Source organism: Melozone crissalis, unplaced genomic scaffold, assembly GCF_028551555.1.
Source record: "Melozone crissalis strain CALT ecotype California unplaced genomic scaffold, PUWL_Pcris_2 ptg000049l_1, whole genome shotgun sequence".
Lineage (NCBI taxonomy): Eukaryota > Metazoa > Chordata > Aves > Passeriformes > Passerellidae > Melozone > Melozone crissalis.
In genome coordinates, this window is record NW_026535827.1 from 1,745,406 (window position 1) to 1,761,385 (window position 15,980).

The following is a 15,980-nucleotide window of genomic DNA, read 5'->3' on the forward strand; positions in this document are numbered from 1 at the left end:
TAAAGTAAGCTTAAAGTAAGCTGATTTTCATTTTGAAAGATGTTTCTTTCCTTCTCTTTGTTTTTGTTTTTTTTTTTTTTTTTTTTTTAGCCTAAGGACTCAAAGAACATCACTTTGACTCTGAAACAACATGGGATGCATTTATTATTTTTGTACTGTCAACTACACATTGAGAGTTATCTGGAGGATATCCAGAGGAACATGGGAGAATTGTATAGGAAAGGGAAAACATATATTGATGTTAGTATAAAGTTAGTTTTATTTTATTTTTTCCCCTCCACGTTGCTGCTTCCCCTCCTTTTTTTTTTTATTACTTTTACTGTTTTCTTATTCCCTGTATTTTTTTATTGATCTGAAAGGAATGCATAATCTCAAAAACTGATTGATTGAAACTATTTTTCACAACATATGTCATAAGGGCATTCAATATACAAGTCTGGCAACAGTTCAATTTCTGTTTTAGCATTGGAGGCTATCTTTAATAAAATATAACTTAGAAATGTGATACATGGGGGGAATGTTACCTTCAACTTGCACTGAAGGTGGAGACAGTGAAAATACAATAACTGACAGCAAATTGGTATGAGGCATAAATTAAGTTTCAGAAGAGGGACTTGATTCTGTGCAAATATCTTGGATATTAGTGGTTTGGAACTACTAAGAATAGTTCTGAGTTGTTGGTAGGAAGATGAGTGTCTAAGTAAAAATGAGATTCGCACTGAAGTTATTTTGCATTTTTAAGAATAAGCTATTATAAAAAGGTATTAATGAAATAATATATGCTGGGGAGGAACCATAATCTTGTACCCACATAATGCAGTATTCTGGGAACATTCACTTTAATTTTGAAAGTTCATAAGAAACAATATTTCTCTTGCTACATTTTAAAATTATATCAAGAAATAGAAGATGTTAGTGTGTAATACCCTAAAGAGAAACATATAAATCATTTTTCCTTTATTATTGCAATAACATGTCAAAAATATTCTTTCCCCTTTCATGTTCCGTATTTTGAAATGCTGTAAGATGTTCAAATAATTTGCAAGAAATCAAGTGTATCAATCAATTTCAGGTAGTCTCACAAACACAAAATTATCACCAAATTCTTTAGGTGTTCTCAGCACCAGTCATTTTGTAGATTGACTTTGCAGGACGAAGGTCTTCAGACTGAAATTTTAAGATTTTATTTCAGTGACAAATATTTAAAACAATTGTTTAAAAAAACCCAGCTTTTGACTGTTTTGACTAAAGTTTTTTTCTGAAAAAATTTACCTTTTTATAGATCTTTTCACTATTATTCCTTATTTATTCTCTTTGATTGCTTCAGAATAATTGCATTTTATTTTATTGCAGTGCAGTTGAAAAATAGAATATATAGTGACCTGAATGCATATTTCTGTTGGTGTGTAATGTCATGCAATAGTAACCATTTTGCTGTTTGAATGGCATTTTAACTGATGAAAATATGTCTACCTGATTGGATAGAGTTACATCAAATTCTTGAACTGCATGCCTTAAGAAATTTAACATAGAAATGCAAGTAGGACACATCAGTGATCCTGACTTTACACAGAAAGGATCATTATTTTTGTGCATCTCGTGGATCCCTGGGTTCTCTGTTTTGCTGTCATATATCGTACATAATTAGCAATGAATTGTAGTGCTATGTAGTAATTATAACCTGAGAACTCACTACTAAAATTGCATCTAGAAGGCTTTTGTTCATTCCTAGTGATAAGAAACATCTTTAGCATGTTCAGCTTTTTCTGCTTACAAGATAATTTAAAGAAAGCATTTTATTTTAGAGACATTCTATATTAAAGACTTGAGATTCCAGAAGGAATACAAAAATGAAACTATGTAGAAGGAAAACAATTTTCTTACTTTTTAAAAGCTGTGAAGATATGTCTATAACTTAAGAGATTTAGGAAAAATAAAAAGATAGAATTTTAAAATGAAGCTTAATGATGGTGCTATCATTAATTATCTTAGTTTTTCTAATCAACTTTGTACAACCTTTCTTTACCTTCTAGCACCTGGTAAGAGAGGACAACTAGACTTCAAAAATGAAATCTCTTACTTAGCAGATTACTATCTAGGTATCAGAAGCCCAAGTCCATTGCAGTGTTGTTGCTTGGAGGAGCTGTGTTATCTGAGATATTATAAGAGTGTAAACAATGAAAATCTTAAAAAATAGTGATGTGTTGCTACTTAAATATGTGAAAGATGCATATTATGTGATTAGCCTTCGCAAATATTAAAATGAGTACTATATGTGTTATGTTGGAAAGTTATACTGTATTAATTTTAGTAGTGCCATATTAATCTTTTTAAGTAGTGTGACAAATATAGCTTTTAGGCTATAGCATAATATTAAAATAGAAACTATGTGATGTAAGATACTTTTTGTAACTAGCTCAAGGAATGGATAAGATAACCAAGAAATTCTTTGCATAAAGATAACAGCAACAAGACACCAAAATTTCAAGAGAAGAATTATTGCCTCCTTATCAGACTTCTTCCAGACTTCTAGGAGCCAAGAAATTGATTTACAAGTTGAGGGGGGGAGAAGAAATTAAGCAGAAGACACCCTTTGTTTGAAAAATATTTGAATCATGTATGAGATATATGAATAGGCAACAGGCTATTGCTTTTAAGGGTTAATCCTTTGTTAGTGTGTGTGCTTTTTTGGCTTAGTGCTCAAGAGCATCCAGACATCCGTAATTCTTTGTTTTTTATTGTCTCTTATTGTCCTAACTTTGATTGTCCAAATTCTTGTCCTAATTTTTATTACTATTTTATTACTATTGAACTTTTAAAATTTTAACACAAGTGATTGGTGTTTTCCACAAATATATATATTTCATTTATTTTATAGAAACTTTAATGAAAGACCTTGATGTAATGACAATTCCTAGTAAAGATGTTGTGATGGTACATGAACCAAAACAAAAGGTGGATTTAACAAGGTACCTAGAAAACCAAACTTTTCGTTTTAATTATGCCTTTGATGACATGGCTCCTAATGAAATGGTTTACAGGTATGTGTATATGGGGGTTTTTGGGAATCTTTTTTCTCATATATCTTTGATGTCAATAACTGTGGGTTTACCTTGGTCATGGACTTGTATTCTCTCTGTTATCAGAAATGTATGTTGCTAACTCCATTCTTTTGCCTGCTTACTTTTGGTTTAGCTCTGTTTATCCTGAATCCTGCTCTCAGTTACCCTCCAAGAGTTTTCCAGGCTCTAGTGTGTATTGCTTCCTCAGGAGACAAACAAATCAGGAGAGGGTGGGGAAAGAGCACAGAGACAGAGACCCCATGGTATTTGAATCTTCATTTTCGCCTTTCTTTTTCTGTTTGACTTCCACAGTTGAAAGAGAATAATGCACAACACTTTAAAATTTGTTTAGAAGTAGCTGTTTACCTTGTCCAAGTTGCTTAATGGATTAGATACAGGCAAGGTTAGACACCACAGGTCATAGTCTCGGTATGAAATCTAAATATTGTGAATATTTTTGCAAAGAATATTGATATTAGAAAGGAATTTGATAAAGATAATTTTCCTTATGCTTAGAAAGTGCCTCCCATAGCCTTAAGGAATAGGGACAGAGAATTTTCGTAAATCTTGGTTTTAATTCAACAATTAGGAAGTCAAAGTTGGCATCGTACCCTGACTGATGTTAGATGTTAACATCCTGTTGGTGGATAAGAGATTTATTAAAAGGCCTTGAAAATGAAAACTTGTGTCTTAAGTTTGATAGAAGTAAAAGGAGAAGCATAGCAAAAGTAAAAACTTTTTAGTCTGTTAGTTTACACTAATGCAATACTTCTAAACAACAAAGCTGTGCCCTTGAAAATGTGTCTCTAATGATTGTCTACTGGTAGCATCTTTTCTTTCTAGATAGTAAAGAGCTGTTAGAAAGTGATCTAGCTGGTGAGATGTGCCTGGGTCACACAGAGATAACATCTTCACATAGTGGAGCAGTTGAGCTTTGGCCTTTCTCAGACATCTGTTGTCTTGGCACTGCTTGAACTTCTCCCGGCTTTTAGCTGAGAGGTCACTTCCTGGCTCTCCCTGCCCACTTATTGGGTAGACAGTCAGCATCCCTTAGGATTTTCCAACACAAGAGGGGGAGGAAAGTGACTCAGATTCAAGAATACTTGGCTAGAGATGCAGTGAAACAACACTGGAGGCTGGAGGGGAGAGAGAGAGAGAGAGAGAGGGAGAGCGCGCCTTTACCTGATAACTTATTACCCCATTAGCAGGCCATCATGCCCATGGAAATCCCTTGGACACATATCTCATGGCACATGTCATGGAACACCTGGCTGTTTCCAGTTGCTTCATTATGAGTGTTTGAGACATTTCTCAGAAGGGCTCAAAGGGGCCTACACCCCATGTCCTCCCTTTGTCTCAAGTTTTGCTTTTCTGTCTAGCCTTTTCCTTACAGCCTCTTGCAATAGTTTTCCTCCCCCTTAACAACCAGTTCCTGTAATCTCCCTCCTTCATGTTGTCTTTGTGAGCATAGTGTTTAAATGTGAGGGATGTTTTTGACATACAATGTTATGTTTTTGTACTGAGTTTCTTCAGCAAAATTTTTATTACTTGCATAATAAATTAATAGTAATATGGGAGAATACTGAAAGGTGCTTGTATTCATACTGAAACAATAAACCTCTAGTCTGTATAGCAGTACAGGCTTTTTTTTTCTCCCTCATATGGCACAATAATGATTATCACATGAAGGATAATCTACTTCAAGGCCTCCTGTAGTAACACAATTGCGAGGAAGACAGGTATCATGTTCTGCTCTAACCAGAACTGCCAGGGTCACAATGGGGAAAAAAAAGTATGACAAGTTACTTGAGTTTTCTTAAATATGCTAAAATTTCTCCTATTTCTATACTGAAAAATGTTCTCAAGAAATGTACTACTCTTTATTTTCTTATTATTACTTTACTTAGGCTGTATTTAAGTATTTTTGAATCCATGAGCTGCAACACTGAGTTGCAAGGATTTTTAGTATTAAAAAACTTAAATGCCTTTTGAATTTTAAAGGAGAATCAGAGTTTATATTTCTGAAGGCTCAAGATTGCAAATAAAGGTTCTACTAGAAGGAGAGTTTGACTTTTTTGACATGGTAGCATTTGGTGTTGTATAATGCTCTACAAAAATTTTCTAGTCATGTTTGTATTTTGCCTTATTTTAAAATACATATAATTCAGTCCATTTTTTATAAATCAGCAAAATTAATAATTTCAAATGCAATTAAGCAGAGATAATGGAATGTGCTTCTTAGGTGGATAGGTTTCCTGAAACTGATTGGGAATATCCTCTTGAGGACAAAAAAAAAAAGGTATATACTTGGAGGATGCAAAAAAGAAAGACTAAGACTGATCAGGAATCAACTGGTATATTTTTGATGAAAACTGATGATTCGGTTAAACATAGATTTTTGCATTACCCTTGGTTGCTGAATGGCTCAATCTTACCCATATTATTTTTGTAAGTGACGTGTTTGTTCCAAAGTGGAATGAAAGGAGGTTGTAACACCTCAGTGTTTCTGATAACAATCATTCTTGTTTCTGTCACTAAACATACTTTATTTGTAAACATCTGGAAAAAGTTTAGAAAGAGAGACTCTTGCCTCCATCACTTGGTGGAGGTAACCACCATAAGGTTACCTTTTGCTTTTGGAGATTTTCATGAAGAAATGGTAGTAAGCAGCTGAATTGGGAGCAATAGATACATTTATTTAAGTAAAAATTAATTCTTTAAAATAGAAAAATTATATTTTGGAAAATATTTTTGATGCATCAAATAATGCTTAAGGGATTACTGGATTTTTCCATTCTGATGAGCCTGGGTAGACGTTTTATTGAGCCTTGTCTCAGTGTAACTATGTTCTCAAAATATTAAGACATGCAATGTGTTTTGGACCACTTGTCTTCTGAACTTAATATTGGAAGCTAATTTAGGGAGCAAAAGCTATAGTGGGTTTTTTGTATTGGCAAAATCTAAGCATTTAACTGCTGCACTGTCCTACTTCTGCATCTTATAATGGGGCCTTCTTTAGGGAGCTCCAAACTCCATGTAGCAAACTGTGCCATGTTGCAACACTAAAACAAGAAAATTCTTTTTCGTGGGGTTTGAAGAAAAATACATTTTTTGCAAAATAAATGGGAAACACCTTGTAGCTTTTCTTTAATTGTGTAGTATATTTGAATGCCCTAGAGCTGGTAGCCTCTTTAGTTCAGGAATTAATAAGCAGATGTCCTTTGGCCTCTCAAAGTTCAGAAAAAGCTTTGTCACTTCTGGCATTAAAATTTATAGTGCCTTTGTGGTAGTGTGGGTTTTAAAAAGTAATTAAATTTCTAAAATACTGTTGTTTTTTACCTTTAAGGTTTACAGCTCGACCATTAGTAGAGACCATATTTGAAAAGGGATGGGCCACTTGCTTTGCATATGGACAAACAGGCAGCGGAAAAACCCATGTAAGTATTTCCTCTACATGTCAGCAATACACTTCTTTTTGTGTATTTTACGCTTCAATAAATTCTAATAAGTAACAAATATGTAAGTTACAGTTCTGTGATCTTTATTGTGTATTTTTGGTCTTTTGTTTTTTAATTTAGACTATGGGTGGTGACTTTTCAGCAAAGAACCAAGATTGTTCTAAAGGAATATATGCACTTGCAGGTGAGACTTTATTGTTCTGTTGGCTTTGCGCAAATTAGTTGAGGTCAATACATTTCCACTTCCTGTTGTACAAACATAAGGGTCGACATATTTTGCATTACAGTGGAGCTTTGGTAACATAAAAAGTAGTTTCTAGGTGGGTAGTTTTTACACGGTAAGGTAAATATTTACAGATAACTTTAGAAATGTAAGAAACATAAATGATGATCAAGTTTACAATTTTTGAGTCTTCTGCATCTTCCAATGTAATGTGGCAGTTTAAACTGCAGTGTTTCTTAATTGACTTGATTGACTGTTACACTTGCAAAATATGAGATACTGTAAAATAGACTTCTATGTATTAATGTCTTCACTAAATGAAAATACATAACTACATCTCTTTTTATTTTGTAAATGTATTCACAGCTAGAGATGTCTTTTTAATGCTAAAGAAGCCAAATTATAACAAGTTAGAACTTCAAGTATATGCAACATTTTTTGAGATCTATAGTGGTAAGGTAAGTACCTGTTTTTTTCTGAGGAAGGTGGAATTTCTCTTTCACAAACAAGATTGTCACATAAAAGATTTTTTTCATTTTTGTACTAAAAGCTTTATTTCAAATAATTCTTTATATCTTTATCTATATCATTATATAATAATCCTTTCAATCACAGGTTGGAAGGGACCACAGTGGGTCATCTGGTCCAACCTCCCTGCTCAAGCAGGATTGTGCATGGAATGCTTTGCATATTTTGATATGACATTTGAAGCAAAAATGTCTTTTAAAGCTCCTCTTTAACTGTTATTTCCCCCTCCTCCCCAAGGTTTTTGACTTGTTGAACAGGAAGACAAAATTAAGAGTGTTAGAAGATGGTAAACAGCAAGTCCAGGTGGTGGGATTACAGGAACGGGAAGTTAAATGTGTTGAAGATGTTCTTAAGCTTATTGAAATAGGCAACAGCTGCAGGTATATCCCATAGCTTTCACCAATTTTTCATTGTAAATGAAAGAATTGCAACAAGATTTTTTTTTGGTCTCTTCATAGTAATGGCTTTTTAATATGCAGTGGCATTTTTTATAATGTTGGCTGCAAGTAAGGAATTTACCTATCTTTTGGATATAGTTTTGAGTTTTTCAGCCAGGGAGAAATATGAACTGATTTTTCTACAGGATGTGAATTGCATGCATTATATAACCAGTTTACTGACTTAAATTCACATCATTTATAATCTGGAATACTGCCAGATTCTTCAGTTCTAAAAGGCCTTGATATGTAGTGACAAAAGTATAAAAGTTGGGGTTTGTTTATGATCCAGCTTTATTGTTTATAAAATTAGCTTTGTGACAGACTGCTGACTGATTAGATAAAAGTACCACATGTGGCATTTTGCATATAAACTCTCTGATAGTCTGAAATCTTTGGAGATCTGTTTATTCTTGCTTTTAAGAGAGTAGTAAAATGCTACTAATCTTCCATTTCTGTTTGAAGAATTGGAAAAATAGGTATAATTGTACCGTGTGCATCAAATTATATGGGTAAACACAGGACTATGCCCTGAAAAAACTAATGTTCTGAGGGCAATGTGTTTAACATATATGGTCCTTTGCCTGTTCATATGTTCTTCTTTTCTTTCCTTTTGTTAAAGGACATCCAGCCAGACATCTGCAAATGCACACTCATCTCGAAGCCATGCAGTGTTTCAGATTATTCTCAGAAGGAAAGGGAAATTCCATGGTAAATTTTCTCTGATTGATTTGGCTGGCAATGAAAGAGGAGCAGATACTTCTAGTGCAGATAGGCAGACTCGACTGGAAGGTGCAGAAATTAACAAGAGCCTTTTAGCACTCAAGGTAACTGAAATGTTTCCATTGCCTTTGAGTATGTGAAAGCCTTCCACATATAATAGCAATGACTATTGAAATTAGTGGTTTTGCAGGCTTTGCTTCTCTGCATTGTCTACTGATGTGACTTGTAAAATATAATCTTGTTTTTCCTTTAAATACTTGAAAAAACACTTGGTAATTACCAAGTAGAAACACTGCAGAAACATTGTGCTATCTATTTTCATGTAGTTAAAAAAAAATCAAACAAAATCCCCAGTAGTTGAATTTGAACACTTTTTTTTATATATACACTTAAAATGGGGGGAGTGATAACTTACTTTTGTACTCAAGGTCTGAAATACTAACTGGAAATATACTTACTGATCTCAGTTGGGTTTTTTTTAATTAAGAAAAGATTTTTTTTTTTAGAAGATACCTTTTGTAGTGGTTTAACCTTAGCTAGAAACTAAGTACCATGCAGCTGCTCACTCAATCCCCTCACCCCCTTTCCCCAGTGGGATGGGAAGGAGTATCTGAAATAAGGGAAAACCCATGGGTTTGGATAAGAATAGCTTAATAATTGAGCTAAAGTAAAAGATAATAACAATAATAATAATTGTATTGAAAAGGAGAGAGAGACACAGAGAGAGAAATAAACCCCAAGAGAAACAAGTGATGCACAATACAGTTCCTCACCACACTGACTGATGCCCAGCCCATTCCCCAGCAGCTATCATCCTGTCCTGACCAACTTCCCCCAGTTTATATACTGGGAATATTATATGGTATGGAATATCCCTTTGGCCAGTTCTGGTCAGCTGTCCTGGCTGTGCTCCCTCACAGCTTCTTGTGCAGCTTCTCCCTGGCAAAGCATGAGACACTGAAAGGCCCTTGACTCAAGGTAAGCACTGCTCAACAACAACCAAAACATCAGTGTGTTATCAGCATTATTCTCACACTGAATCCAAAACACAGCACTACAAGCGACTAAGAAGAAAATGAACTCTATGTTAGCCAAAACCAGGACAGTCTCCACCCCTTATTCCATACCATTTACATAATACCAGGTCCCACACTTTTCAATACCCCATCACCTTTCCTATTTTTTCATAGATATACACACAGATATCATTCCCTTAGTCTATGGATCATCCCTATAAAAGTCTGTTGAGTTCATTTAGTCCATGACCTTGGGCTCCATCTGTCATAGCAGTCCTTCAGGACAGGAAAGATGGTGTGTGGTATTGGATTGTTGCAGTTGAAGCCAGATCAATCTTCGATAGCTATTAGCATAATACAGTTTAATTCATTGGCTATTCTTACCCAAAATCAAATCCCCCTGAGGCACACACCAGACTTGCCCATCCTTCCACATTACCCACCAAGTGCACCCAGGTCCTTGAGCAAAAGCAGTCCCACAGATGGGTTTACCTTTGCCTGAGGCAGGAATTACCCAGACTGTTTTCCCCAGCATATTTTTAATGTGCACAGGAATTCTATCCCATTTTAAAGTACTTAACAATTTTGATTGGGCAGTGCCAGCCTGATTGGCAGATCCTCTGGTATTGACTAGGCAGATGGCCTTTGCTAAATGTATATCCCAGTGTCTAAAGGTTCCACCACAAATTCTCTTCAGTGTAGTCTTTAACAGTCCATTACATTGTTTGATCTTTACAGAGGCTGGTGCATAATAGGGAATATGATGCACCTACTCAGTTCCATGTTATTTGGCACAAGCATCTATGAAGTTGTTTCAAAAATGGCTTCCATTGTCCGATTCTGTGCATCTGAGGTTATATCACTGACTCAATTCTTTCTGGAGTACCATGTCACCATAAGACTTCCTTTCCAAGGCCCAGGATACCGTTCCAGGCAGTGCCATGGAGCACAGGGTGTGTTTCCACCATTGTAAGCACACAATGCTTGCTGTTACAGGTTTGGGGGAGTGTGATATAGTCAATCTGCCAGGCTTCCTCATACTTATATTTCAGCCATCGTCCCCCATACCACAGAGGCTTTATCTGCCTGGCCCTGCTTAATTGCAGCACATTTCACATTCCAGGATAACCTGTTCAATAGTGTCCATGGTTAAGTCCATCCCTCGATCACGAGCCCACCTAGATGTTGCATCTCTTCCTTGATGTCCCAAGGTGTCATGGACCCACCAAGCCAGAAATAATTCACCTTTATCTTGCCAATCCAAATCCACCTGAGCACTTCAATCCTAGCAGCCTGATTCAGCTGCTGGTTGTTCTGATGTTATTCAGTTGCCTGACTCTTGGGTTCATGAGCATCCACATGATGTACCTTCACAACCAGGTTCTCCACCTGGGCAGATTTATCTCTGTGCTGCCAGTTTATCTGCTTCCATTGCTGCAACCACTCCCACCAGGCATTTGCCACTATCCATGAATCAGTATAAAGTATCGGCCATTTCTCTCATTCAGCAATGTCTAAGGCCAACTGGATGGCTTTCACCTCTTCAAACTGACTCAATTCACCTTCTCCTTCAGCAGTTTTTGTGACTTGTCATAGGGGACTCCATACAGCTGCTTTCCATCTCCAATACTTTCCCACAAAACAGCAGGACCCATCAGTAAACAAGTCATATTACTTCTCATGTTCTGGCACTTCATTATACAGTGGGGTCTCTTCAGCACATCACCTTCTCCTCTAGTGACATTCTGAAATCTTTGCCTTCTGGCCAATTCATGATCATTTCCAAGATTCCTGGATGACTGGGGTTTCCTATCAGAGCTCATCATGTGATGACCCACTTACTCCATGTAGCATCTGTTTCATGATGTGCAGAGGAGACTCTGCCTTTGAACATCCAACCCAACACTGGTAACCAGAGTGCCAGGAGGAACTGGACTTCAGTGCCAATCACCTCAGAAGCAGCTTGAACCCCTTCATAAGCTGCCAGTATGTCCTTTTCAGTTGAAGTATAGCAGACTTCTGATCCTCTGTATGCCTGACTCCAAAAACCCAGAGGTCAACCTCGAGTCTCTCCGGGTGCTTTCTGCCAGAGATTCCAGGTAGGACCATTCTCCCCAAGTGTAGTATAGAGCACATTTTTTACATCTTGCTCTATTTGGACTGGCCCAAGGGCTAGAGCATGAACTGTCTCCTGTTTGATTTGTTTAAAAGCTTGTTGTTGCTCAGGGCCTCATTTGAAATAATTTTTCTTCCAGGTCACTTCATACCAAGTGCTGACAATCAGACTGTAATTTTGAATGTGCATTCCCCAGAATCCTACAACACCTAAGAAAGTTTGTTTCTTTCTTACTAGTTGGTGGAGACATTGCTACTGACAACATTCATCTTGCCATTTTATTCCTAAAACCCAGATCTCCTGTGCAGGTCCATTGACCTTACTTTGTTTTATATTAAAACCATCCTTCAGAAGGATTTGGACTATTTTCTTCCCTCTCAGAAACTTCTTCTGCTATATTGCCCCACACAATGATATCATCAATATATTGCAGGAGTTCTGGACCTTTGCTTTGTTCCAGTACAGTCTGGATCAGTCCATGGCAGATGGTTAGGCTGTATTTCCACCAGTTGATTCCAGGTGTACTGGATGCCCTTCCAAGTCAAAGCAAACTGTGGCCTGTACTCTGTCACCAGAGGGATTGAGAAAAACACATTAACATTATCAATTGTAGCAGTGCTGGGCTGCCTTTGACTCCAGTTCCTATTGAAGTTCCAACATGTTCAGTATGGCAGCACTCGGTGTGACTTCATTCAGTCCACAACAATCTACTGTTAATCACCATTCTCTGTTAGACTTTCACACTGGCCATATGGGACTATTAAATGGTGAGTGGGTCCTGCAGATCACTCCTTGGCTCTCCAGTTGACAAATCAGTTTATGGATTGAAATTAGGGAGTCTTGGTTGGTGCAATATTGCTGGTGGTGCACCATTATGGTAACAATTGGCAACTGCTGTTCTTCAACCTTCAGCAACCCCACAGCAGAAGGGTCCTCCAAGAGACCAGGCAAGGTAGACAACTGTTTAACTTCCTCCATCTTCAAGACAGCTATATCAAAAACCCACCCTTGAAATACCCTCTCCTGAGATAGTCTGTGCCAAGGATGCACAGAGCCTCTGGGCCAGTTTCAATGGGATGTTTTTACCACTCATTCCCAGTCAGGATAAGATCAGCCTCCAGTACAGTCAGCTATTGGAATCGTCCTGTCACTCCGGAAATACAGATGGATTCTGCCCCTGCATAGCCTGATGGCATTAGAGTACACTGTGCACCAGTGTCTACGAAAACCTTGTACTCCTGAGGGGGTGCTGTGCCAGACCACCGGATTCACACTCTCCAATAAACCTGGCTATCCCTTTCTTCCACCTGGCTGGAGGCAGGGCCCTTCTAGTCCTGGTCATAGGATTCTCCATTTACTTGTAGAAATGGATTAGAATTCCATTCCATAGAATCAGAAGTAAAATCAGCCCTTCCACTCTGCATGGGAAACTGCCACTGAAGACTGAGACAGTAACTTTCCTGGAAGAACCCTCATTTCTGATTGTTTTTCCCTGCAATTCATATACCTGTGCCTCTAGGGTCAAGGTAGGTTTTCCATCCCACTTCCTCATGTCCTTTCCTTGGTCCTGCAAGTAAAACCATAGGGTACCCTGTGGTGTGTATTTTCTATATCCTCCCTTTTGAGAAAAAGAACTCTTACTGTTAATAGCTGAGATGTAGGTCCACACAGGTGGGGAGTAGGACCTCTTTTTCTTGACAAAACTCCTAGAACAATTTTTTATACCTCTGGGAGATTTTTTCCACAGCCACAAAGGAGTAGCTGCAGTGCCTGTCACTGGGGTTGGAGTAGCCATCGGGCCTGTGGTTTTGTTGTCAGATCCAGAGACTTTCTTTTCTCCCTGAGGGTACTGAGCAGTGTTGAACAGGGCTCGATAGGCCTGGGCCAGGTTCCAGCATGTTGCAGTGATTTGTATCTCTCTGGAATTACTAAGGTGACAGCATACTTTTTCCAAATCTTTTACTAGTTTTTCCATATTCTGCACTTGTTCAGGGGTGAGGTTCAAAAACATTGGAGGTGCTCACTGTCCTAGGCACTTGCCCATACTATCCCACACACCCTGCCGCTCATAACTATCCAGCCTTGGGGCAGATCTCTGGATGATGTTCTTAAATAGCTGTTTAAACAAGACCTGAACCACATCTAACAACATGCTGGTTCCAAGAAAAAAGGGCCAGGTTGGTTTCAAGAGTGTTCAAAGGATATTAAAAATCTTTAAAATTCCTGAATGCTACTAGTAATTATCCAAGGAAGGAAGGAAGGAAGGAAGGAAGTCTCCTCCATAGGTTGGCTCTTAAAGGAGAAAAGACAAAAGGTGTAATTATTCCAAGATCCCAATAGATGACTCCTTAAGTATAGAGGTGACTGCAGAGCTGAGTACACATACCAGCTATGCTATCCTATCATAAGCCTGTAGGGGGATAGAATATAAGAAAATAAAGATAGTGTAGAAAGTAATCTTACCCCTAAGGAGTTGCAGCTGGGCCAATTATCAAAGATTAGGAACAGGCCTGACTTTAACAGGCCACAGCTGTAACCAATGAGAAGAAGAGTGCTATAAAAGAGTGGGGTGGCTGGTTGAGAAGGAACTGGAGTCAGCTGGCTGTTTTGTGAAGAAGAAAGAGTCAGTGCTCGGAGGAGAAGCCCATGAGAAAATGCCAAGAAGGTATGAAACTTTTGCAGTAGGAGACAACAGTATGGAACTTTTTCAGTACGATGGCAACATAAACCAATACTTCAAAGTACAACAAAATGATAACTTTAGCCCAGGCCCCATGGAGGATAAACATCACCACAGGGAACACATGCAGGAAGTAAGGTATTTCATACCACAACCCTGAGAACAAGTGCGACAATTCTGAGAGCAAATAAATCAACACTGACAATTAAACTAAAATAATGAATGCCCATAACAAATTTGTTTTAACACACTCTGGTCAGATATGTCATTATCTTAACTCTTTGTACCCCACGTTGGGCACCAAAAGCAACTGTTGTGGTTTAACTTCAGTTGGCAACTAAGAACCATGCAGATGTTTGCTCACTCCCCACTTCCCATCCAGTGGGATGGGGAGAAGAATCAGGACAATAAAGTAAAGCTTGTGGGTTGAGGTAAAAACAGCTTAATAATTGAAACAAAGTAAAAAATACTACTACTGCTACTAATAATACTAATGAAAAGGAGAGAGAGAGAGTACTGAAACCCAAAAATGACAAGTAATGCACAATACAGTTGCTCACTACATGCTGACTGAGGTTCAACCTGTCCCCAAGCAGTGATCAGCCTCCCCCCTTCCGGGTAACTCCCAGTTTATATATTGGGCATGACACTGCATGGTATGGAATGTTCTTTGGTCAGTTCAGATCAGCTGTCCCAGCTGTGCTCCCTCCCAGCTTCCCTGGCAACACATGAGACACTGAAAGGCCCTTAACTCAGTGTGTGATCAGCACTATTCTTATACTGAATCCAAAACACAGCACTATGCCAACTACTAGGAACAAAATTAATTCTATCCCAAATGAAACCAGAACACCATTATGACAGATTTATTTACCATTGTTAATTAATTAACTGAAGAAGAAAACAACACCACAGTCCTGCATCCAGAAAGAATTAAGAAATAAACTATAATAACCCTTTGTCTTGGTTTAGGGCAAATTTTGGAGGAAACCTTCGAATGGGGTCCCCCTAAAAAGCAAATTCAAGTGGCCCCTCCCCCAACCAGTTCAAGAAAATATTTCCTTGGAGAAAAGTGGAAAAAAACCCTGTTTATTTAACTGGCAAAGTATTCACCAGCACAAAAAATGAACAATATTAAACAACAAAACCTCTTGCTGTTGTGAAGAGATGGCAAATTCAGAAAGTCCTTTTTGTGAAGTGTAGCTTGGCTCAGTCTCTTATCAGTCCCTCCGGTGCTGGAAAATGCCATGGCCCAGGCCCTGGTGGGTGGTGACAGGTGCGAGCTCCTGGTGTTCTTCTGGGTTTCCAGTCCAGAGCAGGTTTGAACAGTTCCAGGAAAGAGAAAAGCCACAGTCCGGGGAATTTCTCTGCCTCAGCTAGCAAAAAAACTAACTAAAAGCAAAGGAGAGCTCTCTCCCACTGTCTGTACTGCAGACAAGACAGTCTGTATGTAGGAATGCGGGGGGGGGGGGGGGGGGGAAGGAGCAAGTACAGTTTTTGAAAACAAACTGTAAACTGTGAACCTCTTTTTTTCCCTCCCCTTCGCTCTTGGAACCAGTCTCAAAGGTGCAGAACTTAACATCCAGCATAAACAGAACAGATGATTGGGGATACAAGCATCATAAAGTCACCCCAGGACACCCTTGAAAGTAGGAATCCATTTATCATAGAATCATGGACTCATTTAGGTTGGAAAATGCCTTAAGAAAATGCCTTTAAGATCATCCAGTCATTAAC

General features: G+C 38.0%; 1 protein-coding gene across 1 annotated transcript in view; it reads left to right on the plus strand.

The window, feature by feature from the left end:
• The window catches only part of LOC128943622 (kinesin-like protein KIF2A), a 236,267-nt gene that overhangs the window by 129,933 nt on the left and 90,354 nt on the right, over nt 1–15,980 (plus strand). Inside the window, 6 exon segments of the mRNA XM_054286517.1 lie at nt 2,879–3,041; nt 6,409–6,499; nt 6,641–6,704; nt 7,110–7,201; nt 7,509–7,651; nt 8,331–8,535. Of these exon segments, the coding sequence (XP_054142492.1) occupies nt 2,879–3,041; nt 6,409–6,499; nt 6,641–6,704; nt 7,110–7,201; nt 7,509–7,651; nt 8,331–8,535 (758 nt within the window).